The sequence below is a fragment of the Xiphophorus couchianus genome, chromosome 20 (genome assembly GCF_001444195.1).
Source record: "Xiphophorus couchianus chromosome 20, X_couchianus-1.0, whole genome shotgun sequence".
Lineage (NCBI taxonomy): Eukaryota > Metazoa > Chordata > Actinopteri > Cyprinodontiformes > Poeciliidae > Xiphophorus > Xiphophorus couchianus.
Window position 1 is genome coordinate 26,980,113 of NC_040247.1, and position 27,849 is coordinate 27,007,961.

A 27,849-nucleotide genomic window follows, 5' to 3' on the forward strand; every position below is an offset into this window, starting at 1 on the left:
AACAATATTATTGTTTATCGCAATCATTTCTTGGACAATTAATCGCCCAGTTAAATTTATTGTGGCAGGCCGAGTAGCACAGACACATTTACATATGGGACACTAACCTGATGTAAATGAGAGTTGTTGGGCAGACCTGGCGTTCCTGGAATGCTCCGGCTGTGCTTCCCGTGGATGTTGTTAAGAGCGGGGGACTTGGTCATTTTGGGCCGGCCCGGTCCGGTTCCTCCTGCTGCTCCTTCCCTACCCAGACCTCCGCCTCCGCTGTTGACGCCGCCGGAAGCGGAGGAGCTTTTCCGCTTCTTGGCCTCCAGGCGACCGTCTGCCGAGTGGTGGCTGAAGTTGGCGTGGTGGTCTGACGACGAAGCGGGCTGGTGGTGGACAAACGGCCCCAGAGAGAGCGTCGAGTCGCTGCTGTTCATCACCACGCTCATTCGCTTTATGGACTCGGCGGGGCTGCCCGAGGGCGGGCCCCGCGCCGGCGGCCCCGACGAGCCGCCCGCCGAAGGCTCCGCCTTGAGGCTGAGCGAGTTGGTCCGCATGCTGGGGCCGCAGTTCAGCCCCACGCTGTGAACGCCGCTGTGGGAGGAGGACAGCGAAGACGAAGCTCCCAACGAGCCGTGATGGTAGGTGCTCCCTGAGCTGCCCACGTTTGCACAGTTCTTCTTGAACGACGAAGAGGAGGAGGATGACGAAGGGGCACCGGCGTAAGAAGAAGAGGATTCAGAAGAGCAATGGGATGAAGAAAGGAGAGAACTGTTCTTCCTCTTCTTTCCCGAGCTGAAGCTAGTGCTGCTACTGTTGTTCGCTCCAGCGCTGCCCCCGCTGGTGGAGTTCGGTACGACAGACACGGAGGAGCCAGAGGAGAGCTCCTTGGGCTTGAAGGATGAGGAAGATGATTTGGTAGCGGCGCTGCTGCTGGATGAACGCGACTTCAGTGCCCGGCTGGAGGCTAGCGAAGCAGCTGAAGAAGACGAGGATGAGGACAAGTGGGCTGAAGGCATCTGCGGCAACGAAGACACTTGTCTGGCCTGCGTGGTGCCATAGGCCGGGTGCTCAGTCCCGCCCTGGAGGGAGCTGTGAGCGTTTAAGGTGGTCCCGTAGGAGAGCGATGACCTGCTCTCCACAGATTGGCTGTAGGGGCTTTGGGGCAAGGTCGCCGGGGGGCTCAGGAAGCCTGACGAGGGAGTGCTACCGTGGGAATTTGTGCTTGTCTTGTGGAGGGATGCAAGAGAGGAATTCTCCAAGGCCAGGGGAATTTTCCTACACAGCAAGAAACACAAGAATTATTACTTTCTTTTTTAATACAAACTAAAACCTTTTGCACCTTTCCCAAAACTATTGAAGGTGAAGGCTATAAAGGCGTCTTTTTGCTGTCTCAATGCGCTTTGTGAAAGGATTCATACTATAAAGTTTCAATAAAACATAATGTTTGTAACGATTGTAACGTGTCAAAATGTGGACAAGAGGAATGCTTTTTAAAGATGATGTTTTTCTTTCTAGATTTAAGATAAAATACTTCAATTGTATATTGACATCCACACAAATAATGAAACCCCAAAATGCTCACATTCGGTTTAGGAGTGTGATAAAAAGCAAATTAACTGCTCTGAAATCAGTACAATGAAAAACAAAACTAAGTCTTGTATTTTCTTACATTTAAGGTAGATTGTTTAAAGTTTCACACATTTTTTTAAACAACATTCAAAGATCTAATACAGTGAAATTAAAGTACCGTATTTTCCGCACTATAAGGCGCACCTAAAAACCTTCAATTTTCTCAAAAGCCGACAGTGCGCCTTATAATCAGGTGCGCCTTATACATGGACCAATATTGAGCCACAACAGGTCTCGCAACTATGGTAAGCGGCCGCCGACTTCATTTTCCCCCGTAGAAGAAGAAGCGCGCGGTGCACGCTGGGTTTTGTGTAAAGACCCCAAAATGGCTCCTATTAAGAGACACGCTTAGGACGCAGAGTTTAAGCTCAAGGCGATCAGTGACGCAGTAGAACACGGGAATCGAGCAGCAGCGAGAGAATTTAATATGAACCAATCAATGGTGCGGAAGTGGATATATATTGTGATGGCACTAACGTTTGATTTGCCGTAACAGTATCAGACTGTTTTTTATGTGTTTATTGAATCGAGGAAAAGTTCCCCTCCACTATATGTTATACCTTGCTGTTGTTAAAAGATAAACTGTGTCAAGAAAATACCACATCATTTACTTTACCTCGGGGAAAATAATAAAACAGCTGTTTATTTTGACAATGAACGGAGTTTTCAGAACGCTGGTTTGAAATCTATTAATAAAGTTTGACTGACCTATCTGACTGTTTTGTTGACATTCCCTTTTGCACAGCTCAATCTAATGGACGCATAACGTAACCCCAGCCTCTACTGTAGCGTCTGTTCTATGCGCCTTATAATGCGGAAAATACGGTAGTAGAGAGAGCAAAAAGGCAGTGAAGCAGAACACTTGTGTATTTTTTTAAGTTGGGTGTGTATTCAATTGGTAACTGAACACCGTAAATGCTGATAGCGAATGAGTTAAAATCAACATCTGGTTTAGCAAATGAAACATATAAATCACTGAAAATAACTGCATTTGCTAAGAATGATCAGTTTGCTGTTTTTTTTTTTTGCTTTGGAAAAAAAAATCTGAAAAATCCAAAAATGTTTCATATGTTTTCACGCAACAGGAGCTGAAAAATGATCAAAAAAACAAATCACACACTCTTCTAGACTACTGCATTCAATATGTGGTGCTGGAACGGAACAAAAACTAGAGATTCTCACTTCCACATCTGAGAGTTAACATGCTTTTCCATCATGGTGGTCAGGGCGCATCGCACTCTGTCCCACCGCCTATCAAAGGAGTAAAAGCCTCTCCCCATCAGTCGACTTCCAAAGGTACAGTACTGGGAAGAGAGGTGGGGTTTGAGTGAGAAACAAAAACAGCCATTCTTTGTTTTAAAAAAAAAAAAAGAAGAAAAAGAAAGTGTGGTAACAGGACTTACAGCTGCCGGTCGAGGGTGGTAACCTGAATAGAGAAAGTCCAGTTTGTCCGTGCCATCTTCCCGCTCCTCGTTCTCTCCCTCGTCACTTGAGGGTCTGGATAAAACGTCTGGGGTAGGCTGGGGATGGTGCAGGGACTCGTGGACTACTGAAGGATCCCCAGAGGAACCTCCAGCGTGACTGTTGTTCAGTCTGATTAACACAGATAGACAGAAACGTTCACAGAAACATGCCAACTGTTTCAGAAAACCACGCAAACAGAACACAAGAGCATTTGAGCAAACGGAGCGTGGTGCTTACCGAGGAAGACCAGGACTGTGAAATTTGGGCTTTCCGAGTGACAAAGGCTTTGTGGTATCAGGGGCTGGTCCGTTGCCATGAGAAACCAGGTGGGTATCATGGCTAGGTGCGAGCTGGGGAGAGGGGTGTGGGTCCCTGAGGGGGGCAGTTTGCTGGGAATGGTTTTGGTGCAGTTCTCGTTCCCTGTCCCGCTCTCTCGTTCTGTTCTTGTGTTCTGCCAGCAAAATGTCAAAGCGCTTCCTTCGTCCAGGCACGGCCCTCCGATGGCCTAAGGAATGTGTCTGCAGGGGCGTTAAACAAATAGTAATGCAAACGGCTGCAACTTTTTTCCTCACCACACTTTTTCCTTCCACTCAACCTTTCATTAAAATGCTTTAGAAGAAGCACTCTGAACAGCCGGCTTCTTCAGCAACATCCTCACGGAGGACGCCAAGGACGACAAACTGACAAACATTTTTGTTGAAAACTGTTTTTACGCCAGTCTTATGTCACATCGCAACAGAATTTGGGGTTTTCGTTAGCTGTGCGCCTACACTTATAAACCCAGGGAATACATCACCCTGTGGTTCATAAATGTGTAACATTAGTTTCACTTTCAGAGTTACTGTCATAAAGTAACATTTTGTGAACACTCAAATTAATTAAGGCTCCCATATAGGGTGCTGTTCAGCAGTTCTTAGATCCAAGATAAACTTCTTTGCCTCATAACCAGTGTCCGTTCATCACTGCAGACTACATGGTATTAAGTTCCGTATTCAGTATTAAGAAACAGCTTGAAACAACTTTTGGCAAATTTCAGAAATACAGACCCCTTTCTAAAACACATCAATGTTTAAGGCACCTATCTGCCACCTGCATTAAAGGCCACGGGTGACATTAAGCAGTGCAATATTACAGCTAAAAATAATGATATTTAATCAAGTCCTTAAATATATTAATAATTATTTCTGCTCTCATGGTCCCATTAATGGAAAGCAATAGTAAGAGAAACTATCCAGACTCTACTCAAACGCCATGCAGTTTGTCGTAACTGGGGCTGCAAGTAATGATTATTTTAGTCATTGATTAATCGATTGTTCTGATGATTAATCAGATTACATTGGCACATTCTGCAGATTTTTTCTGCAATATTTGAAATATATTAACAGATGCAAATAATTAAATCGATAAAATAAATATTTTATTGCTTTAAATTCAATGGCAGCATTCCTTTGGTTTACATTTGATCTTTTGTAGCAAAGGATGCATTTGCAGCTACAAATACTTCCACAATCAACATGTGAAAAGCTCCGTGCTTTCTGCTCCCCTCATCAACACAGTGTAGGACCAAGCTGTTGATTAGTAATAATTTGATAGGTGCTTGATGGGAGTTTTTTTTTTTTTTTTTTTTTTTTTTACAGAATTTGAACCAGGTGAAGCTAAAACTGTGGCACTTGAGGAGTTCTGGGTAGAACATATTTACAGGCAAAGTTTTTATCGTAAATGCAAATGTAAATACTTTTGTACATCTTTGGCTTAATTACTGCTCTGAGTGTGTTGTTCCTTTAGCAATCGGCCTCTTTTTGAGTCAAGTAAATGATTGCCAAGTTAGTTGACAATTATTTCAATAATGCATTCATCACGATTAATCCGATTAGCCATTTCAGCACTAGTCGTCATTGTGATAAATTACAATTCTGATTACGATAAAAGAACAACACAAAAAACAATTATGGTAAATTAGTTTTTAACCAGCAGAAATGACAGAAATATTTTTTGAAAGAATCTAAAGACATTAAACCGTCAGTTGCTTTGAATGTGAAAACTTTACTAAGATTCACCGTAGACAGAAAAATGAGAATTTCTGCCAAAAAAAAAAGAAAATTTAGATTAATCTCAGAATGTTTTTTTTTTTTTAGAACAATTGTGGAGTTTGAAGTCAAATTTCCACGAGCAAATGTTGAAGATGCTCTGTTCAGCATTTGCTCATTTGCTGAGGTAAAAGCAGTGTGGTTACCTTGCATGTTAGTGATCTTGTGCAGGGTTTCCGACCTGTAGCATCCATTACGCCACAGTGAATATCAGGATTGAACTCACGCTCTACAAGCACAAAAAGTCAGGGAAAAAAACAAAACAAAACAAAAACACGTTAGCACGTTCGTTACCAACACATCCTGCGCTTCTGTCTTTGAAACGTTAATCAGATGAAATCTGTTTCTTGTTGGAGCTGGTCATTCTAAGGTGAACAAATTAGGGAGCTGATGTAATATGTGAAAATTGAAAAATACTGCAAGAAAGAAACATGAATATCTAAAAGAGTTAGATGATTAAAGAACAACAAAAGACAGCAATCGTGATGGTATTAAATAAAAATAATCTGGATTATTAAAAAAAAAAAAAGGTGTCTTTGTTCCCCTTCCGACTGACCTGAGACCTTCTTGTTAACGTGGCGTTTGCTACTGGTGCTGCTGTCTTGCTTCTTGTCTGCAGGGAGGCCCTTGCCGTTGGGAATGGGACCAGATACCAGCAATGGAGGCTTTTGTATGAGGGGACAGTTAAGGCCTGGTTTAAGGGCTGATGATGATGATGACGGCAATGATGAGGACGACAACGACGTGGGAGCCGTGATGGCGGCAGTGCTCACAGTGGTGTTAGAAGAGGGCGTAGAGGAGGAGGAAGAGGAAGTGGCGGGGGCGGAGGAAGCCTGCAGCGGCTTCGCTGACGACTCCACCTTCAGGTGCATCTTCTCCACCTTCACAGCTGGGCTGGAAGAGAAGGTTACAGATATGAAATGTGAAAATCGAGAAAGCTGGGGCCGATTTTATGGATCTGAATATTACATTTTTTTGAAATATCTGTATTTTTCTTCTTTTCCCCACCAGTGCACTCCTTGGGTTTCCATATTTTGGAGTGATTTCTGGCAGCCATCTTGTTTGACAAGCATGTTTTCCAGCTTCTGTTTATTTTGACTTTAAATTCATATCAACTTTAGGATACAATTCATTTATTATTATTTTTAATTACGAGAATAAAGTCGTAGGTTTAGGAATTTGATGAGAACTTGACCACAACAAATAAAAGATTTAAATGAGAAATGTTCTCATCCTGATATCAGTTTTACAGGCAAGGACAGATTTCATCTTTTACCACATCAGCATCTAATTATAATCAGCAACGACTGAGTCTACTTTGAAGAAAGAATCACACAGACTGAGCTGGTCATGTCAGATCTAGAAGCTTTTTTCTCATTAAACCCATTTTTTTCCTCTTAATTTTAAGATGTTATTCTGGTAAAATTCCATCATTATTCTGTTAATATTATGACTTTATTCTAATAATTAAACAAAATAATTAAACACTTGTACTCCGTTGCACAACTCTCAGAAGCGACGACTGAAATAAAAGCCACGCTTTGAAAATATTTTCTGTCATTTGCAACTTCATTTTTCGAAAAGAAAGCAAGACAGAAACATTTATTAAAATCGGATCATGTGTGGGGAAAAAAAACGGAGATTTTATTTTTAAGCTAAATCGCCCAGTCCTACAAGTATCAAATCTTTTGTTAGAATCACTAATGCAGAAGGAAGAAAATTGTGAGCGAGAGATGTGGAACCATGAAAAGGCCTGTTTGGACAAATCCGATCATTGACCAACACCAACAAAAAGTTTGATACCTACATACAAGAAGTTCATGTTGAACAACAAAGAATTCACAATTCCCATATAAGTTGGAACAACAAACAAGATTAAAACTTACATTTTGTCAGATGGGCCCGTCCTGCACGTGGCGTGGGGAGGTCTTCGCTGAATGGTTTGCAGCTTGTCTTTGGCTGATTTCGGAAATTTGGGATTGGAGGAGGATGACAACGAAGACGACGACACGCTGGAGAGGGCGGTGGATGTTCGGCCGGGGATCCCTCCGCTTGGAACTCCGGCCACAGAGCCCGAGCTCAGTCCGCTGCCGGCACTTCGGTTTCTGCCCGACACCGGGAAGGGCGACGTGGAGACCGGCTTGCTGTTGGAACTGTGCCTTCTCTCTGCAATAACGGCACAAAACAGACTGAAATCAACAAAACCAGTATGAGCAATGAAATTGCTCTAGGTGGGTAAAGGACCCAACGATTGTAGTCAAGAATAGCAGTACTCCAACATATCTTTACTCAAGTGAAAGGTAACTGTCCAAGAAATTACTCGAGTAAGAGTAAAAAAGTATTTGCTAAAAAGTCTACTCAAGCAGTGTGTAACTGATCAAATTATCAGCAATATTTGAAAATTGCATCATCAGATGGACCAAAATGTCAAATTAAGTGGAATTTCTGGTATTTCAAGGATGAAAATAGCAATAATTCATATAAGTAATAACAAAATTAGGCAAAATAAAATTTTTCCAAATCAATTTCTCACTAAAAAAAAAAAACTTAAGAAACTAACAAAAACTGCAGGTATGCAGGGGATGCTGTGGTGGCGCAGGGGCAAAGCAAGACCCACATATTAAGGCTTTATTCCTCGTGGCAGTGGTCACAGGTTCGATTCCCAGCCTGGCGACATTTGCCGCATGTTTTCCCCCTCTATCATTACCCTGTTTCCTGACAGACTACTTTCAAACAAAGGCCAACAAAACCTTTAAAAAATCTGCAGGTCTGTGTCTGGTGAATCTTTGGTTAAAATGGTTTGTTCTTCGTTCCAGTGTGTAGAGAATCCAGAAAGTTTACTCAAGTAATAGTAGCAATACTTCATAATACATTTACTCAAGTAAAAGTAAAAAGGACAGTGTAGTAAAAATACTCCTAAAAGTACTTTATTTTCCAAAAAGTCACTCAAGTAAATGTAACTAGTTACTGCCCAGCTCTTATGAGATTTTCTTAGACACAGTCAGACTAGATCACAATGAGGCATGAACAGGCGAACAGAGACGTGAATATTCTTCTTTAAAGCATTGGACAGGTTTCCCCCTAACAATAAGAAAAGGAGCATTTGTGATTCATGCCTCCACAGCCTGAAATAGAAGCAGCCAATAGGTCAACGGCTTTATTTCCAGACTGAGCATCACTCAACAGCTGCCGTGCAGACGGATAAAAGGCTGCACGGGAGGAGGAAAGGTTAGGGTGAGTCTTTGTTGTGGAGGGGAAAAAAAGGGACAAAAATAGAAGAATGAAATATCACACATCAGACCCAAAACAAACTCTGATCAGTTGAGGAGTTTCCAGAATGAAAGACATGGTCGTGTGTCAGAGCTGGTCCAGAATCCCAGGAGGCGACCCCAGAACGTCGGGTCTCGTAACGGGACTCTCAGCTGCTAATTTTAGAAATAAAGCAAATCAGGGGTCTGAAGACAAATTCAGCATTTACGCTGACGTAGTTCTCGTTGATATCCTCTGCTCCAACACAAGAGAAAGGAAAATGTTTTTAACACTGAAGCTTAGTCTGAATTTTTATCAGACAGGTCTACTATGATAAGAGTATGGAAGCTGCAATAAGCACAAACTGCAAGGAAGGAAAAGCGCATGAAGAAAGACAAGAAAGGAATCAAAAACAGGGAGTAAGGAGATGACATTTGTTGTATCGTTTATCAAGAACAATTTATTATAAGAATTAAAATTTATTGTGATGATAAAATTTCACTGGTGGTAAATACATAAAAAAAAAAAACTGACAGTATGATCGGAATGTTATTTTTGCTACTTTCTCCACACTGTTTGTTCCACAAGAGCATCAATAAATATCAGTGAATTTGACAAAAAGATTAAATGCAGTTACTGTGTGCAGCTTAGTGACACAACACACTTTTTTTATTAAGTGGAGAAGAGAAGGTCAGATAATTTGGAATATTTCTAATAAATAGGTTTTTAAAAAAACAAAATAAAAAAACACAAATCAAATGCCACACTTCCATGCTGGTTAAAACATCACAGCAACACCTAAAATATCCTAAATATATTCAGAATACACTTGTCAGTAAATAAAGCATTTCAAATGCATTCATCCAAGAAAAAACCCCAAAACATATTTGTGGAAGTCTATTAGACCAGATCTGCACCTGTTCAACAGATTCATAGAAGGGCAGAAAAGTGAACGGGCGCTTGCAGAGTCCCGTCCTGTAGTTAGCGACTCCCTCCCTTCCCCCTGCTGGGATCAGCCGCAGAAGCTCAAACACCTTCCAGAAGACAGATGGGCTCAAAGAAGCACGTTCACATCATATTGAGACGATCTGGATGATACCGAGATCAGTGCTTCTGCCCCGGTGTTAACTCCGCATGGGGTCTTCCCATAACGACATCAGAGGGAAGAACATGGGAGTAAAAGCTCAGCAAGAGACCTGCTAATCTGTATGGCCGCGTACGGCTGCAGAGCTGCACTTTAATTTGACACTTTTGTTGCAGAGTTAAAACAAAATTTTTAAAAAAATTCAAACTGAAGCGTATATGCAACTAATTTGATACAAAAAGTGAACCGAGAGAGGGAAAAAAGAGAAAACTGGAATCTTGCAATTTGAGATTCAGCGCTGCAAATACGAGGATTTACTGCAGAGGGTGAATCCTCGGCTCCTGAAAAGCTACAATTTCATCAAGGTTTTAATTTCATTTACTGCCAGGGGACTAACCTCCAGGTTTCCCCCCATGTCTCAAATTAACAATCACCCTGACAGGATTGACAGCCAATCTACACGGTAAAGCAGATCAGAAATAATATATCCCACATTGGTAATAATGTTTAATGACGTAGGAGGAGTCAAGTGAACATTGTTAGCATAATTGTAGAGGTAATTCCTTGCAGGAGCACTGCACTGTTCTGCCTCCCCCTGGTGGCTGACCTTGACAAGAGTTACAGGTGTTACACTTTAGAAAGGATAAAAGGCACTGAGAAGAATCCACCGACAAATACTAGCATTAAAATGGTGCTTTATCAAGTATTTATTTAGGAAAAAAAATGGAAGGCACCTCTGATTGAGACTGAACTTGGGTCCTGGAACAGCTCCAATGACATGATTTTGCATTGATTTTAAAAATGTTTGTCTGGCCCCATCTTGTGTGTAAAAGAGGTCCTTCCTCTTTTAAAAATAATTTACAGTACATATGGAGATTCTTTTAAAAATTAACTAGCTCTTATTTTACTTTTTATTGACCAGGAATAGTTAATGTAAATGTTTTGGGGTTTTTTCCTTTTAGTGTAATTTACTCATTTTGCTTTTTGTGCATTTCTTCAAAATATTTTGCACTTTAGTCAACTTATCTAATTAAATGTGTTATGTATGTGTGTACCTTAGTATTTAATTTGTATTTTGTATTCTTTTGCACTTTTGCTTACTGTGTGTTATCTTTGTTTTTTGCCTGGGAGCTGCTGGGAACTTCTATTTCCTGAGGGAGTCCTCCCAAGGGATCAATAAAGTACAAGTCTAAGTCTAAGTCTATATGTACAACTGACATCAACAGTGACATCGGACGCGGGAGTTTTTGTTAAATTAGCTTTAAACAGGTGTGAAGCATGGCTTCGCGTAATGTAGTTGAAAGAGAAGATACCCCAGCTACTCTTAAATCATTTATCTGGCAGTATTTCAGGTTTCTGGTAGGAATGAGAAATGGCAACGGATGATAGACAAGATCAATATGTAAGAACAACGGATGGCTGGACGTCACTATCACAGCAACAGCAACTAGGAAACAGTAAATGTTGTACTGCAGACCATGTACAGTTGAAGAGCTTTCCTAAAGTCTGAAGAGAAACAAAGAAATCCAAAAAAAAGGAAAAACATCAGATTGTTGACTTTGTGGCAAAGCAATGGATTAAAAGCATTTTTTGCAACACAAATTTGATATTTTAACCTTCAAGATAACAGTGTGTACTAAAATGTTATTTTATTAATCAAATCGTAGCATTTTAAAAAAAAATCTGTATATTGCTAAATCATTTTTAAATGCACTCAATATTAGTTAACTTTAACAAGTACCCATCCAACGTAGGGACAGCTGTTTATTCACTTTTTAACAGTTTGTAAATGGGAAATTTATCAATGCATTCTGCCACAACTGACCTTTTGAGGACATTTATGCTGATATGGCCCGAAATAATAATGCATCTGACACCCCTGCTTTACCTGGTAACTACACAAATAAGCATCAGCCATCAACTGTAACATAAAAACATCCATTAAATATCCTCAGAAAGAACAAAACAAGCCCCATGACTCAGAGGCTGTACATCTATCAGCAGCGTTCCCAAGACCTTGACTTAAGTTTTGTAAACCCAGGCTCACAATGTCGTGACAATCAGCCTTTGAGCGACACTTACCGTAGTGTGCTTGGAAGGCTTGTGGCTTGACCACATGACCGCAGTGGCTGCACATCACCAGGTAGAAGTCGTCCTGTGCGGGACACTGACCAAATATGGGCATGTCTGTAAGAGATGCAGAGAGCACTAGTTAAGGAGGGGAAAACAAGTTCAACCTGCATTCATCACATTCATTTATCTCTGAAACAGTCATTTGTTGTAATAACTTTGTGGTGGCTCCAAACAGGTTCATTTCAGCATAAAGGAACTCCCTTTTTTATGTGCATGAATGAAAAGAACACCAGACCACAAACTGTTAGCAATTTAGTTTTAAAAGCTAATTTACACATTACAATATATTTCTTTAGTATGTTGCAGAGTTACAGACTACTTTGTGTCAAACTGCCAAGTAAAATCTGCACAAGGGACTTTGCTCTTACATGGGAGGGAGCTGGAAACACAGATCAGCAATAGGTTTCTATTCACCAAGGAGAGCAGTGACAACGTAAAAATAAGAGAAATGCTGAGGTAAATGAGATAAGAATCAAAAATAGGTTACTCAAACCTACAGACTGAATAATAATAAAGTTTTACCCATGGTGCTAACTGGACCGCCTTACAGACAGAAAGAAAACTGGTGGCAACAGAAAGCTGGATTTTTTTGTGCAAAAGCTGATTGTTACGTTGGACGTTAGGAATCTTTGGTCTAATTAAAAATTTTAAAGACTTCAAGCCCGTATAAACTCAATTCTTGACATTGACACAACTTTTTCTTTACCAAGTCCCAACAAGTCCAAAACACTTCCCAAAAGCTGTTCGATAGAAATATTTGGGATAAATAAATGTGGCTGCACATCAAACCACAAACTCTGAGGGAAGGGACAGAAGGGGGCGTAGAAGAACAACTCAGTGCTATACTTGCCAGGGTAATCATCAATGAAAAATCTGATAGCTTTTATTTATGGACACGAATCTTTACTGCAGCACACTCAGCTTAGTTTTAATGAAAAACAATCATTAACAACAATGGGAGAAAAAAAAACATGCTACATTGTCTTGCTTTGGATTCAGACCCATTAACCCCCCCCCCCCCCCCCATTTTGTCAAGTGACAAACAAAACTTCAAAGCATTTCATTTATTTAAATTCACAAAGACATAGGGGAGCATATTTTTCAAGGTTTTCAACATATTCAACAACAACAAAAAAGTAACTAAACTGGAAAACCAAAGGCATCACAAAGACTACAGCACACTCAGCACACATTAGAGAGGATGGCGTTTAACATCTTTCAGTCAATATGGAAAATGCTGAGCGTGGCAGAGAAACTCCACATGACCATGAAAACAGCATTTGCATTGAGAAACAAAGTGGTGGCAGAAGCATGGTGTGGGAAGTCTTTATCCAGCCGGGACAGGGACGCTGGTCAGAGTTGTTGAAAATATACATGCAGTGAAATGCAGGTGAAGTAGGGCTGCTGTAAACGAATATTTTAGTAATTGAGTAATCTATCAATTATTCTTACGATTAATCGAGTAATCGGATAAAAAAAATTGATGAAATAAAATATTGGTAAATCTGGCATAACACCGGTGTTACTATCGGATATCAATATCAGTCTAATTTTTCACATTTGAACTTCCCTAACAGTTACTTTTTTGTAGTTTAGAAAACTAACCTGTAACAATAACAGCTCACTTTCTAGGTTAATCTGAAGAAAAGTTATACAAAGATCTGAAATTATATTAAATTTAATCATAAAGAGGCAGGCTCACAAATACGCTTATAAAAAATGTCTATGTTCCAGCTTTTAGTTTATGTATTCATCTTTAGTGAGTTTATTAGATGAATTCTCACCTTGCCCCATACCTGTCAAGCTTCGGGTTTGAGAATACAGGAAATGTCGCCTGGTGTGGGGGCTTGGGCTGGTGGGGGCGGAGGGCAGGCGAACATAAGATGGGGGTGGAAATGCGAACGAACAAACCTAGTGTGTGTGGGGGGGAAAGGGGGCAGGAGGGGAGACACGACCGGTAGGCCAGGGGACGATAGTAAAAACAGGGGCAACAATTCGTGATATTTACGGCATCTTCGTTCGTCACACTCAGAAACTCATCTACCAGCCATGTACCGCCACGATGATTTCCGCCACCCGTTTGTTGAGACCGGGATGATATGAAATTTATTGTCCGTATTCGTCCGTAAAGCTACACTAACACTTTAACCATCAACTACTCAGCCGCTCACCGTGTTCAGTCTATCCGCTCACCTGTATAAATACTCCCGCAGCGCTCTTCTCACCGTTCACTTTGGACTAGCAGCTCCCGGAGGAGAAAAGCTGCCATACTCCATCGCGCCAGTCATTTTAAGGATGTCTATTGGTCCCCCCAAAACGATGAAAACCTGGGCTTTATCATTAATCAATAGGCCTGTCACGATAGCAAATTTTGCTGAACGATTAATTGTCTCAAAAAGTATTGCGATAAACGATAATATTGTTTGAAGACCTTTTTACACTGAAAATGACGTAATAATGCATGCTATTTCCTGCCAAAGATAGATACAGTTTATTTTCAAAAGAACACTAAACACTTGAACTGATAAACAAAATAAACAAAACAACCAAAAACAAAAATAAAATGGATTCTCAGACTCCATTAACAAAAAATGTGTTTGAATAAAAACTACATAAAGCCAAAGTGGAAATAAATACTGCATTCAATCAAAAGAGTACAGATTATGAAGTCTGTATATTATGTTGCCCTTCAGTAATAATTAGATTTAAAAAGAGAAAATGGGCACATCGACTACCTGATGCAATAGTTCACACTACATGATTTTTTACTCCTATTTTTCCCCTTACGACAATATTAAAACGTTGGTCTTTCTAAGATTGTGTTGTGTGTTACAGTAGATCCTCGTTGCCGCTCAGATCTAAATCAGGGGGTTTTCCCAGACTGGGAGCTTAACGCAGCCTGTTGAATGTGACAAGCAGCCAATCAGAAAGCGAGGATTCTCCTCCGTGTTTTCTGAGGGGAAATTACAGAGGGGAATCCCAAACAGCTGACACGGCGCAACCCGAAGTCCGGCGGACATTGGAGATGATATGTGGAAACAACATTAATGTTTATTCAACATGCAAAGAATATAGAAATGACAAGAGGAGGAGTTGGAGCAAAATTGCTACCGCAGTTGATAAACCCGGTAACTTTTCAGCTGTTCTTCGTTAACGTGACATAAATAGGTTCTAATGATTTTCATTCAGTCAGGACTTTACGCTGACACTAGCCACATGCATTGCAGGTAGATTGTAGTAAAGCACTGATTAAAGCCTGGTTTTAAAATTAGTTCACTGGACTTGTAGCCATTATTTTGTTGGACACCACATGGCAGGAACGAACCCGATCGAACCGTTATACCTAGGATCTCTGTCGAATAATGTGTGGTCTCTCAGGTTTTGAAAATAGGCCGACAGCTCTAAGATCGTGTCCTGTGCACTGGGCTTTACACCAAGGAAATGAGGAAGGGAGGAGTCAGTGGAGAGCACCGGAGTTGAGCCTTTTTTCATTCAGTGTCATTAGCTGAAAGAGAAAAAGGTCGGAAGAGACGATAATGCCGATAATGAAAATGACGTCGATAGTTTTAATTTATCGTATGATTAATTGATTTATCGTTTATCGCAGGCCTATTAATCAATAAAATCCCCACGGGAGAACTTGAAAATTGGAAGTCAGAGCTACATGTTCCGGCCGGAACACGGTGTGCTAAATAATAAAATATAAATTAATGAAGCTTCGAGGCAGGTAAATTTTCCTCGAGGAATTTTAATATTCGAGGTACTCGAATCATTCGAGGAATCGTTTCAGCACTAAGGTGAAATTTTTGAAATGGCCCAAAGTCCAGACCATCCAATTTTAATTTAAACTAAACTTGCAGATGTAATTAAAGAAAGGTAGTGTGAATGTGTTTGCTCGTTTAAGTAGCCTATTTAGGGACCATTTGTGGTATATTCGCTGACCTTCTGAAGACCATTGAGCTCTACAGGGGAAAAAGTCTGGTTCTAATGCAAAGGACCCCCTTTTTTATGAGTTACGGGTTACATGTAGAGGTTTGATGTGGTTTAAGTTTTGGGTAAGGTTAGGGTAAGTGATTGAGTTTGCCATAAATGCAGGTACGAAAATAAACAAAAGTCAACACAAAGTCCTAATATGGGTAGAATATGGGTAGAAATACAAACTTGTGTTTGCCATTACGGACTACCCTCACAAAACATCCACATAAACTACACTGACTGTTGTAAAATGACCAAAAGTTTAAAAAAAAATTTTTAAAAAAAGGTTCGGTGTTTAGGAATAGTTTTACATGATGGTGTGTGTGCAGCCTCGCCGCCCACCAACTCCACCTTACACCCCACATGCCCCACTCCTTCAAATCGAGAACAGAGTTTCCGGGTTGAGAATCTACAGCCAGAATCAGAAACCACCTCATTAAGGAGGCTAATTAAGAGATTGCCTGAGGTGCCGGAATGAGTTGAGCAGAGGAGAGAGGATACAAGAGAAGTGAAGTGGAGCCCCTCTCTCTCCAAGAGCTACTTGGCGATGGTTGTCAAGGGTTCTCCAAACATCACTGGCTGAGTATGGAAGGGAGGAGGGCCATTAAGCAAAGCATCTACCTGCTGGGCTCCCTCTCAGAGAGGTCAGCGGCAGTGTTTGGATGAATTGACAAGCCTGCAGCTTCTTAATATGTCAATTGGTTGAATCCTGTCGGCCAAGTGTCTCCTTCAGTAGCCGTGGTGTGGAAAGGCTTATTGTAGAAAGTTTGTCATGACATAAAGAGGGGATAGTCTTCTGTAGGATATGAAAGGCATGTATTTTATCTAAAAATAAAGTGGACAATTTCCAAATCAGTCATTTCTGAAGTGATGTTTAACGAAACATCAGATTTTTTTATTTTTTACTTCCAATATTCAAAGCCTGAGCTTACCAATTAAATGTTTCAGAAAGAACCCCTTCTCAACTTTGAGGCACAATGGAGTGATCTTTGCTTTTTTTTTTATTTTATTTTTCAACATCCCACCTTTAAGATACTTCACTGTATCAGCGATCCACATGCACCACAGAAAGACTAAGACAAAGTGACACGATTCCAAAGCTAGTCCAGAGGAATCGTGTTTTGTGATGCGCAGCAGGCAGCAGGTTGTGTGCTCTAAACCAGCGTAGTGAAGGAGAGGAAATGGGTTTCGCAGAAAAATGGCTGATGATCAAAGTTTTAGCTACAGATGAAGTGAAAAGTTCATATGAATGCAGGCGGGGGAAAGGATGTCAATGCATCAATCGATTTAGTGCCTAACGATTTCCACCTGTTAAACCTGGTTATTAAATAACTAGTTTATCATCTGTATCTTGAGCAAATGAAATGCCACCATGCTGAACTAGGCCTCTAATTCAGTAAAGTGACACAGAGACCTGGTAAATCCAAACTCAAAGATTTCTGAATGACTGTTCATTTATTAATGGGCTTTCTGTCAGTAAATCAAAGAAAATGATGTTAACTAAATATAAATCAAAAGAGCCATTTATTTGTACAGAAAAACTCTTTTTTATCTTAGATAATAGAATTTTAAAAAAGGCTAGAAACATTATTTGCTTACTTTGCTTTTCTCCTTAATGTTCCAGTATTTTATATTCTTAAGACAATCTTAGGGTGGGCAACTAGGCCTTCACTTTATCAGGAAAACATTTATTAGTGATTCTGCTGTTGGATTTTATAATAACATGACTTGTGACTAGAACATCACATAAAGTATGGGGTATCAATGCAGTGCAATTCTAACAAGCCTTAATATATTATTTGTATATTTAGGACTGGAAAATACTGCAAACATGCTGTCCTTTGTAACTGTGATATTGTGTACATGGTAAAAACGGTGATTCAATATACTTTTAGCTCTAGGAGGACCCTTACAATGTGGTCTTCGTTTATTAGGAAAGACTGTGGCTCAGAGGGTAAGTGGTCGTCTTGCAATGATTGTAGGTCCAATTCCAGCTTCCTCCTGTAACACTTCACTTAACTTACCTACAGATCTGCGTAGGTAGGTTATAAACGTGTTGTGGCTCTATTGTAAAGCACTTTAAGTGGTCAAAATGACTGTAAAAGTGCTATACAAGTTCAGTTATTTACCATTTACAACCCATTTGAAGATGGTGGGGCAAAAAGGCCAGAAGAACATAGAAAACCCTAAACTCTAGCAAAGCTTGGGGTATAACAGAACCAAACAAAGAGCTGAGAACCAGGCCGAGGTCTTGGCAACACAAGAACGAAGAGGCGAAATCGAGCCTGCGAGTCTTAGAGGAAAACAGTGAGTCTAGTTAATTTCAGCATCCTCAGCCATGGCAGTGATGGATGAGCTAGGTGTGATCGTAGCGGCTCTAACAGCCTCTGAGCGCCACACATGCTGTCTCAGTCTGGCCCGTGGCTGACAGTGGCGCTGCGCTTCCCAGCTTTGCTAACTGTGACAGAGCCACTGTAAAATTCATAAAAAACCCATAACAGACTGCCAAATTCATAAATCATTAATTGGCTTTTATTTCTACGATGTGTGTGTTCTGGTAATAATCTGCGTAGAAACACAGCTATACCACAGGAGGAATCTAACGGTGACTCATAATGGAGGGGTGAAGTCATCCACTTCTGGTACCCCTTCTACACACACACACACACACACATGCAGACAGACAGTTTTTATGAAGGCAAACTTCTGGCATGATCAGCATGTGTTGATCAGGCTCTATGACACAGACAACCGTCATCGACAGACGCTGCTACATAACAAAGAACGTGATCCAAGCTGCCTGCAAGTCGGCTAATCTAGCAGCCCTAGCAAAAATTTTAAAACGACCACTCTGCCTGTCAGTCTTCATCTGACCAGGGGAGGAATTAATCTGATATGCCGTCAAATGACATGTCCTCACAGAGATCCAAAGAAATCCCTCTAAAGACTAGTCACTACTTAAAATGGATGCAGAGAGACTATTAGAGCTAAAAGAGCCGTCTCTTTGAAGACATGAACACATGTGGCAATAAAGCTGCGCTCCTGTCACTTGGAGCTTCCAGGAATAGTGTATTGGTCTTAGGATATGTACACAACACACCATGTTGACCAATGAGAATTTAATATTAGATAGAGCACCAAACACAAGGCCTGGCTGTAATCCTTAACTTTCTGAAACTTGTGAAAAGTAAAGAAAGATTAGACTGGGATTGGGACTGCACAGTAACAACAAAACATGAGACAGAATGTTGATAATAAGACACAATAAATACACAGACAACTGTAAATGTTGTTCACAGCAAAAAGAAGAAAGATTGAGAATAGAAAGGGAAGATAATGGGGGGAAAAAATCTAACTAGAGCTTCACAATATATTGAATCGCTATGGAAATATCAAGATTGCAAAGGACTGTTTGGATGCAACGTTTAGAAGGATATAAAATGTCAAGAGTTATGCATTCATTCATTACTATCCGCAACATATCTGGCTAGTTAAATGACTTTTAACTCTCCCTCAACATCCACACCAGGTGCATTTCTTTAATCAATGAGGTACTAAAGTTCACAGAGAAACACGGGATTTGATGCTAAAGAATAAAAAGTGTTAATTGTAATCTATTTCAGTATTAGCACTTTGGAGCATCAGTATTGCAATATTTTCCTAAAAGCCACTCACCTAATTTCAATTACATCTTATAGATCCTGTTTTGGCTATGTAAAAACTAATGATTCTCAGTGACGAGCCAAACGTCTTAATATACCCCTACAGTATCCAATGCTCTAAAGAGGATATTATTGCCATACAGCACATAATTACTTAACAGAAATGCTCTAATTAGACTTTTAGATGTTGATGCAGATTTCTGGTTTTATTAGAGGTCTGATTTGTCGATTAGAGGTCAGAAAACTGCCACATTTTAATCACTCGTCATTTGGTCTGTGCATCACTACCTCATATCTACAACAATTCTTTGCATAATTGATAAAGCAATTAAGATAAAATGCCTGGTATATTGCGCAACCCTAATTAGGACAAACTGTGATAAAAAGATGTTGGTTATTTACTTTTGAGTCATTTTTTTAGATAATAAAAATGACTCATATTCAGAGTTGATACACAGATATTATAGGACAACACAGACCGTCCAAAAACACCAGAGATCAACAAAAGCCTCCAATGCACTTCCTATGGAAAACCTGGTAGAGTTCTTACAGCAGTGTGTTTTTCCAAAGAGAGCCGTGTCTATTGCATTCGGCACAGAGAAGGGGAGAACTGTGCAGGTGTTCAAGACATGGCAAACTTTGCCGCTGGTCACAAAACCAAGTAGGGAGGGCTCCAAACCTCTGCTTGAATGGAGCCTATATCAGCAAAAAGCACTTGCGTCATGTTTTCAGACTTAGAGGACAAGAAAGATCAATCTGCAGCTTACATCTTTGACATACAAAGAGCTTAGGGTTGCTGAGGGACTGCACCTGTAGGCAAGAACTCTACACAGCTCACTTCTGGTCTATGCAGGTTAAACTTAAAATTCCTGCTCCTGGGACATCCATACCTTATGATCACACTGCTTTCACATCGACTTGACACTTGGGAGCAAGGCTGTTCCTGCAAGTGTTTAGGTCATAGAACCTCTGAAGCTGCTTGAGGAAGACAGTTCAGCATCAAATATGCAGACTGGTTACGGCTCAAATAGACATTCAGATCATACAAGTCAATCTAATGCAAATGTGACTTCAAAACGAGCAGCTAAAATCGCAGAAACAAAGGGGCTTGGTTTAAAAATCATTGTCATTGACATAAGCACTAGACACTGAATGTGTGCTGGGCATTTCTTCAATATTCAATAACATCTTGCCCTGTTCCATAGTGCAATCCTCTTTGTGGCTGTCGAAATCACGTCAACGCTTGTTGTACAGTTGTTGTTTGTCATCCTCATGTTATCTGCATCAGACTCTGCTGAACGTCCTACTCTGATGTGGTCTGAGCTTACCCTTTCACATCATGACCATCTCTGTTTTGTGCCTACCCAGTTATGCCGGATCATAGTCAAAATTCCTGTAACGACTCTGATCTGGGCGGACTCTTTTAGGTGATCAGATGTTCAGAACATTTCTAGATCTCAGACTGAAAGCAGGACCTGACAGAGAGCTTGAGCAATTGGCTATCGACGATCACTAGACAAACTGCAATGTGTATCTGTGACTGGACCTCTATGGTTGTCCCTAATTTATGTGCAAAATTATTATTTCAACTATTTGGACAACTGCTAAAGTTGCTGTTGTAAAACATTTTGGTTTTCTAAACTCGCATAACTTTACTCGGCCAGACACAACTAAAGCCAGGTTCATGGTGTGTGAATATTGGATGTCTGAATCTTTCCTTCTGAGGGAACACTAAAAAACTCTCTAGTCCTGAGCTTGATTTGGTGTGTGACGCAGGTTCTTCTAATAACTTCCAATAACCTTAAACTCAAAATCTAAATCTTGGCCTGCAATCAGGACAAAAATCAGTATACAGGACGTTACAAATATATAAATTATAAACCGACATCAAGCAGCTCAGAAAGGCAAATGACCACATTCTGTGTGCCGTCTGCTCAAATATTTATAGATTGTGTATAACACCAGGTCTCCAGAAAAGATTCCTTTGATAGTTCCTAAATTCTGTACTCAATTAGACAAAACTACATTTTAAAACACATGCTCAGTATGTGTAGAATAGTATTCAGACCATGCTGAGTCCTAGTTAATTACTCAGTCATCTTATTTAATGAAAAAAAAAAAACTTTTTAAAAGAGTTGCAGCTTTTTAAAAAGGTGTCCCACATTTTTAAATATGTGGGACCTTTTTAATGTCTTGTGTATTTTCTTTCTTTTTGTTTTATGGTTGACCTTAATTTTGTATTTCCAAGACCAAGTTTGTCCTTCATCTTGACCACAAGTCTCTGCCAGAAGAGAGATCGTATCTCAAAAAAAGACATTCTGGGCTAAAATAATGGCAAAGCTCAGGGATTGTTTGTTTTGCTGACTTGACTTCTAAAGACATAGGATATTCCCACTGTTGTGTTGTAAATAATGCAATAAGAAGTAAAAATATACAAGTTAAATCCATAAAATGGTGATCCTATAATGGAAGAAAATTGACTAAAGCTTCAGCAGGATGAAAGCCATTTTAGACTGGTTTCTACAATGAACTGAATGCTGACTTTTTATAAAAGAAAAGTAGAAGCCACCTCTTACAAACAGTCTTTGTAACTACCACCTTTATAGAATTGGGTAACTGTGATGGCTTAGGAAAAGGGAGTTTTTTAAGGATGCGACACTGAGATTCAATTAAGAATGTTTTGTTTCTACAAAGAGTTAAATTGCTGCTTTGAAACTTTGTAGTGAATTGACTTAAAGCTCTTTTTTTACATGCTAAATGGTACAAATGGAGACACTTAGCAATAAAATTAGCCATGCAACCATCAGTGTGTAGCTGACATTTATGCTGTAGTCACTTTACAATAAATAGCACTCCCGTCCTCTCAAAAACAACTCCTATTTACTTTTGCGAGTTGCAGTTTTGAGAATTTCTGTTTTGAACAAAAACACCCAGAGTATAATTTACTTTTTTTTTTCCCTGTGAAGGCAATATTTTCAAGAAAGTCATTGCTTAAGTTTTGGTTTAACCAAAACAAGCACATTTAGTTTCAAATTAACCAAATAGTCTTAATTTCAGGATTTAACTAAAATATTGAATTTTTAAAACGATACAAGATGAATGTCTCCTTTATTCAAGCCAGGATATTGTTTATTGTTTTCTTCTATTAGTTAAATATATTCTACAGTAACGATTGTGGCTTTGAGTTTAATAAAAAAAGGTCTATCACACACATTCTAACTACTTAAACGATACATCATTTATCTAATGTCGTTCATTGAAAGTTTTATGGCGACATCCGAGTTATTTTGTTAAATAGACATTTTTGTTGTGATTTTTTGGGTCATAACCTTTCACTGGTTTAAATGTAAATTGAGGGGCTTACATTTAATTTCAGCCATAAAAGGCTGCGATTGCCTTTATTTTTAGCCTGCAAACATGAAGTTACACTACTGTTAATTCAGATGTAGTAGTTTCTTTTAAGACACGGCTATTTAGACATTTTCTCACATGCATAAAGAAACGCACTATATCTGTGTTGCAGTGAGAAAACAATAAGCAGTGAGTATGTTTGGGCCTAAACTTAACTGCTGACTCCTATTGTTTTTGTGCACAGATGTAAAGGTGAAACTAAGCACGTTAACAACCGTATTTCATATTCAATAGCCAGTTGTTTACGTTGTTGTTTATGTGCATGAGCTACAGTAAGTTGTGACTGGACCAAACGCGTAAAGTGTTTTGAGCCACTGTGTCTTATGTTCAAACCCCTAGAACCAAAATACACCTTTGGCCCTACAGCGAAAAAAAAAGAAAAACAACACTCACCTTCTCTGCACAAACGCATGGCTTCTCGATTTTTCCCTAAGTCTTTGAAACTTTCCTCCGATTCAGCACCTGAAAACAAGGCGATCCGACACAGGCACAGATAAATAGTTGCACTTGCTTGTCTGACCGTGCTGCTGCTACCAGTAGCGTTTCTTCATATCCAGCCTAAAAACTGCATGCAATCGGCCGAATCAAAAAAAAAAAAAAAAAAAAAAAAAAAAAGGACGGGACTGGCAACAGTCGCGTTTCCCTTCGCTTCATCCCGCACATTCGGGACGCCGAGGAACTCACCGTCGTGTCCGTGGAGTTTGGCGGCGTCGACCCAGCTGCTCCAAGGCTGTCCCAGCATTATTTCAGGACTAGGCAGCGATCTCCGCTCCGCAACAGTCGCCATTGCTGTGGAGCCTTCTCCCCGCTGGATCTGCTGCTGCTTCAGCTGCTGCCTGGCCGCTCGGCGCTGCTCCCCCCTGACGTCATCTTCGGCCCTTTCCGACATTCTTTCCGCTACAATGTAACAACAGAGAGAGTCAGCTACGGGCGAGCTCGGGATAGGACGGCTTTCTTACCTACTGAATATTTAAAACGGCCGGCACCGTGTGTTATTTTTGCGCCGACGACTCTCTCGAATGAAATAAAAATAATTGAATTAACCAACCTGTGCGCGCTACTTCCTATGTACTGAACATGTCCAAGTTTTACTGGCAGTTCAGCTGGAGGTCTCTGGGTCGCAATCTAGTTAACGCTGAAGCTTGTCACCTGACTCGTATGTGTTCATAAGCTTTGTTTCTTCCACTACGCAGAACACATATTGAAACGACAACTTGGCTATAGCATTTTGCATTAAATTAAAAACAATATGAATATTGTTCCAGGGCCACTTTATTAGGTACATCTTGCTGGTTCTATCAGACACGAACCAGGACACGGTGTCAGAAACACCTCTGTGGTCAGCAACAACAATGAGGTAGACTGTGATGTTGAAACAATGCTCAGTTGGTACTAATGGGCCAAAGAAAATATTTCTCACACCATTACACTACCACCAGCAGTGTTGAACGATGAAACGCGGCAGGATACTCCTGGGTTCGTGCATCAGCTTCCAACCCCGCCATCTGAATGTCACAGAGGAAATCAAGACTCGTTGGACCTGGCAACCTCTTTCCAATCTGTTATTGTCCAATTCTGCTGAGTCTGTGTAAATATACGCCTCAGTTTCCCGTTATTAGCTGATAAGAGTGGCATCCTGTCTGTGTTTCTGCTGCTGTAGCCCACCTGTGTAAAGGTTTGGTATGTGGGTTCAGATATCGCCATCGACATACTTGGTTGTAACACCTGATTATTTGTGCTGATGGAATGATGGAATTTCCATCACCGTAAAACAATCTGTCCATTCTCCTCAGAAAAAGACACATTTGTCCACACAGGTGAACCTTACTGGATGTTTTCGAACCATTTTTTGTGTAGTTGAGAGAAGGTTGTGTGTGAAAACCCAAGACCAGCCCACAAGTCACCAACACCCAAACCAGTGTGTTTATGTACGCAATACCTTTGAATAACTACTGATAACACAATGTTTTTCAGTCATTAAATATTTATGTTGAGTGAAATGAAAATTATTTTTCACATTCATTTTTTTGCCAATATCCTTTTTAAACAAACATTTTTAAAAAATGCAAATCTGAAAAGTGTGATATCCACATACTGCTGTTCGTTCACTATTGTTCTCAAACATATATTTGAAGTCTTTAAAGAAAAGCTCTCCTGAAGTAAACTTAAGATAATTATTGACATCGAGTTTTAATTTTGTGGTATCAAACTAAAGACGACTCATGTTTTTATTTGTAAAAATGTTATGGAAATTATGTTTTTATTCAACTTTGCAATTATGTACCACTAAAGTCCAAGTGAGGTACATTTTGTTTGTTTTGAAAAAAATATATATTAAATATCAAGGGATATGAATAGTGAATAATTTCCACAACCTTTCCTTGTGGAAATAAGAGTGGACAGCGAACAGACAAGACACTGTCAGTAGAACGGGAGCATGCATTACGATATTGTCTGACTGGGTACCATGGTAAATGACACCTTTTCAAAGCAAGTATTAGAACTGTACACAAAAGAAGAGATGACATAAGAAACCAATAACAACTGGGTAAATCTTACTTCTCTGTTTTTACAATGCACTATTGGATTCAGAATCTCAGTGCATATACCATTCATGTGCACAAACTGGATATGCATGGCTTGCGTTGTGCAATCTATGTCCACAGATTGGAAAACAGTTTCTTCCTGCTAAGAACAAGGAAGTGGGCCAGTGTGTGCAGGGCCTCAGGGCAGCAAGTGGGACACTGATGTTTTGCCCAAAGGTGAGGATTCTCTTAAACCGTGCTGACTGCTGAGTTGTCAAAGTAAGATGATGTAAAAAATAATAAGGAAAAAAATAGCTCAATGTTACTCCTTGGGCTTTAAGAAAATCCCTCTATTATACAAACATTATTACCAAAACAAGGTTAATTTTACTTTCACTTTCTAAATGAGTACTCCTGATCCAGCAGCAAAAGAAAAACAAGATTTTTTTTAAAATGAATATTGTACCTTGGAGAAAATAACACACTGGTAGTAAATGCCTTCTATTTTTCAGCTCTATTGTGTACACTATTCCCTTTAAGTCTTAAGGAACAACAAGCTGTTAGTATGACAAGGCAATGTGATTTCTTGATGTATAAAATGAAAGGCATATTGGAATGTCCTCTTAATTGTCTTCACCTGCCTGTACACTTTTAAATTAAAAACTACACCAAATTGGAATCAACAACTTCAAGTTAAAGATATTTTTTGAGTTGGTATCGGATAACGACTAACCGCTTATTTTCTTCAATCTAATTTTAGCTGTTACAACCACAACTCTGAAATATGGATTTCTTATCCTCAACTGTTGAAAATAATTAGCAAACTCTAAAAACAAATATTTTTAGAGTTTCTAAATTAACTGCATTTAGAAACCACAAATATAATAATACAGTTTTCAAATGAAGATTTCATTTCGTAAGAGAAAAAAGGGTATCAAAACCAACATTTCCTTGTGTGAAAATATAAGTGAGACTGATATTTGTCAATGTGGAAATGGTTGCAAAGTCATTTTTATAGCTCTAAAGTGTGAGGCTCCAACAAACCACAGTGAGAGTTGTTTTTCACAAATGGAAAAAGACAAGCCTGGATCAGTTGTGAACCTTCTCAGGAGTGGCTGGCCTACCAAAATTACTCCAAGAGAGAACCAGCATCTCATCCAGGATGTGTCTAAAGAACCCAGAACAACATCTAAAGCACCACGGGCACCACTTGCCTCAGTTAAGTTCAAAGTTCATAATTGAACAACAAAAAGACCAGGCAAAAAATGGTACATATGGGGTACATATACCACTGCTGACTGTAATTGACAAGACTTTTGGGGGAAAAAACTGTGTTGGAACAACATTAATGTTTTTGAAATGTGTGCGTCCCATTACATCAGATGTAAAACTACTACAGCATCTCAGAGAAAGAAGCTCACAGTCAGTGGCGCTAAAAGTGGGAATGCATTACATATGGGTGCTGCACTAGAGAGGGTGCCAAAACAAAATGATTTGTGCATGTGTAAATGGTGTGATCAATAACAGAGACACAGACTGATTAGCCGCCCCTCCGCTCCTTCACCTTCACGCATTCAAGTGCGCGTCCCTTCGAGTGCGGGGGTACGCTTTTTTATGTTTTTAATTCTTTTTAATTGCGTTGTCATCTGATGACAAGGAGCTAAACATGGAAAGAAAGAAAAGAAAAAGGAGGGAGAATGATAGAAATGCTGTAAAGATGAAAAAGAGCTTTTGCAAGTGTTTGAAAGACGGTCGGTAAGTTATGTCAGTCTATGAAGAGGAAGCTAGAATTCAGGTAAGTTACCAGTAAAATGACAGGACACTGTGGTCCTGCAATTGTGCGCTGTAGTTACAATATAGCAGATTATGCTAAGGAAAATAAAGGAACTTGTTTGTGGTTATTTTGTTGTTCTGACCGTAGCCAACAGTAGCACCTATACTGTGCCAGCGTACACCTCGGAAAGTATAGTTTCAGTCAAACATGGAGATAATTTGGGGTAATGTTGTAGCTTTAGGACCTAGACAACTCGGTATCATTGACGGGTGAATTCAACTCTCTACCAGAAAGTTCTGGTAGAGAACTTTCTGGAACTTTTCTATCATCTAATGATAGGAAATGTGGTACTGTGCATTAAATATTTTATCAGCAGAAGGTCACTTAATAGTTGTTTTGTTTCAATCTGCATTTGAATGTAACCTGCCATATTTTATAAGAGTGGATTGGTCCAGACAGGGATCATAAGAAAAATAAATGTGAACATAGTACAATGTCTACTGTTTTCAGACAAAAAAACATATAAATAAATGAGATATGATGGAACATTTGACCATTTTTAAGATAAAAAATGTAATCATACATATTCCCTATGTATGATTAACTAAAATTAAAAATAAACTGCATACAGTACGCTTTACATCATGAATTCAAAGTGGTTTGTTTACAGATACAAAATGGAAGTAAAAAGGTATGAAATGGCAATGCGCAGGTACGATTTAGGGGTAGGAATTGTAAAATGGGGAAACTGACCTGAAGTTATTCACACATGACGCAAAAAAGTAGCAGTTCTTGTAAACATCATCTTGATGATTAAGACCAAACAAAATCTTAATATTTCATGACAGCCTCACAAAAAAAAAAAAAA

The 27,849-nt window shown here is 39.7% G+C and overlaps 1 protein-coding gene across 2 annotated transcripts in view; it reads right to left on the bottom strand.

The window, feature by feature from the left end:
* The window catches only part of atxn7 (ataxin 7), a 36,707-nt gene that overhangs the window by 4,412 nt on the left and 4,446 nt on the right, over positions 1-27,849 (bottom strand). The window contains exons 3-13 of one of the 2 annotated variants that reach the window (XM_028002657.1): positions 23,367-23,579; positions 23,076-23,144; positions 11,584-11,688; positions 7,055-7,334; positions 5,942-6,062; positions 5,725-5,833; positions 5,315-5,397; positions 3,319-3,599; positions 3,021-3,210; positions 2,800-2,921; positions 108-1,263 (exon numbers count right to left, since the gene is read on the bottom strand). In XM_028002657.1, the coding sequence (XP_027858458.1) occupies positions 108-1,263; positions 2,800-2,921; positions 3,021-3,210; positions 3,319-3,599; positions 5,315-5,397; positions 5,725-5,833; positions 5,942-6,062; positions 7,055-7,334; positions 11,584-11,688; positions 23,076-23,144; positions 23,367-23,571 (2,721 nt within the window). In that variant the 5' untranslated portion in view covers positions 23,572-23,579. Of the gene's footprint in view, positions 1-107; positions 1,264-2,799; positions 2,922-3,020; positions 3,211-3,318; positions 3,600-5,314; positions 5,398-5,724; positions 6,063-7,054; positions 7,335-11,583; positions 11,689-23,075; positions 23,145-23,366; positions 23,580-27,849 lie in introns of both variants that reach the window. The other variant, XM_028002656.1, reaches the window with a different exon arrangement.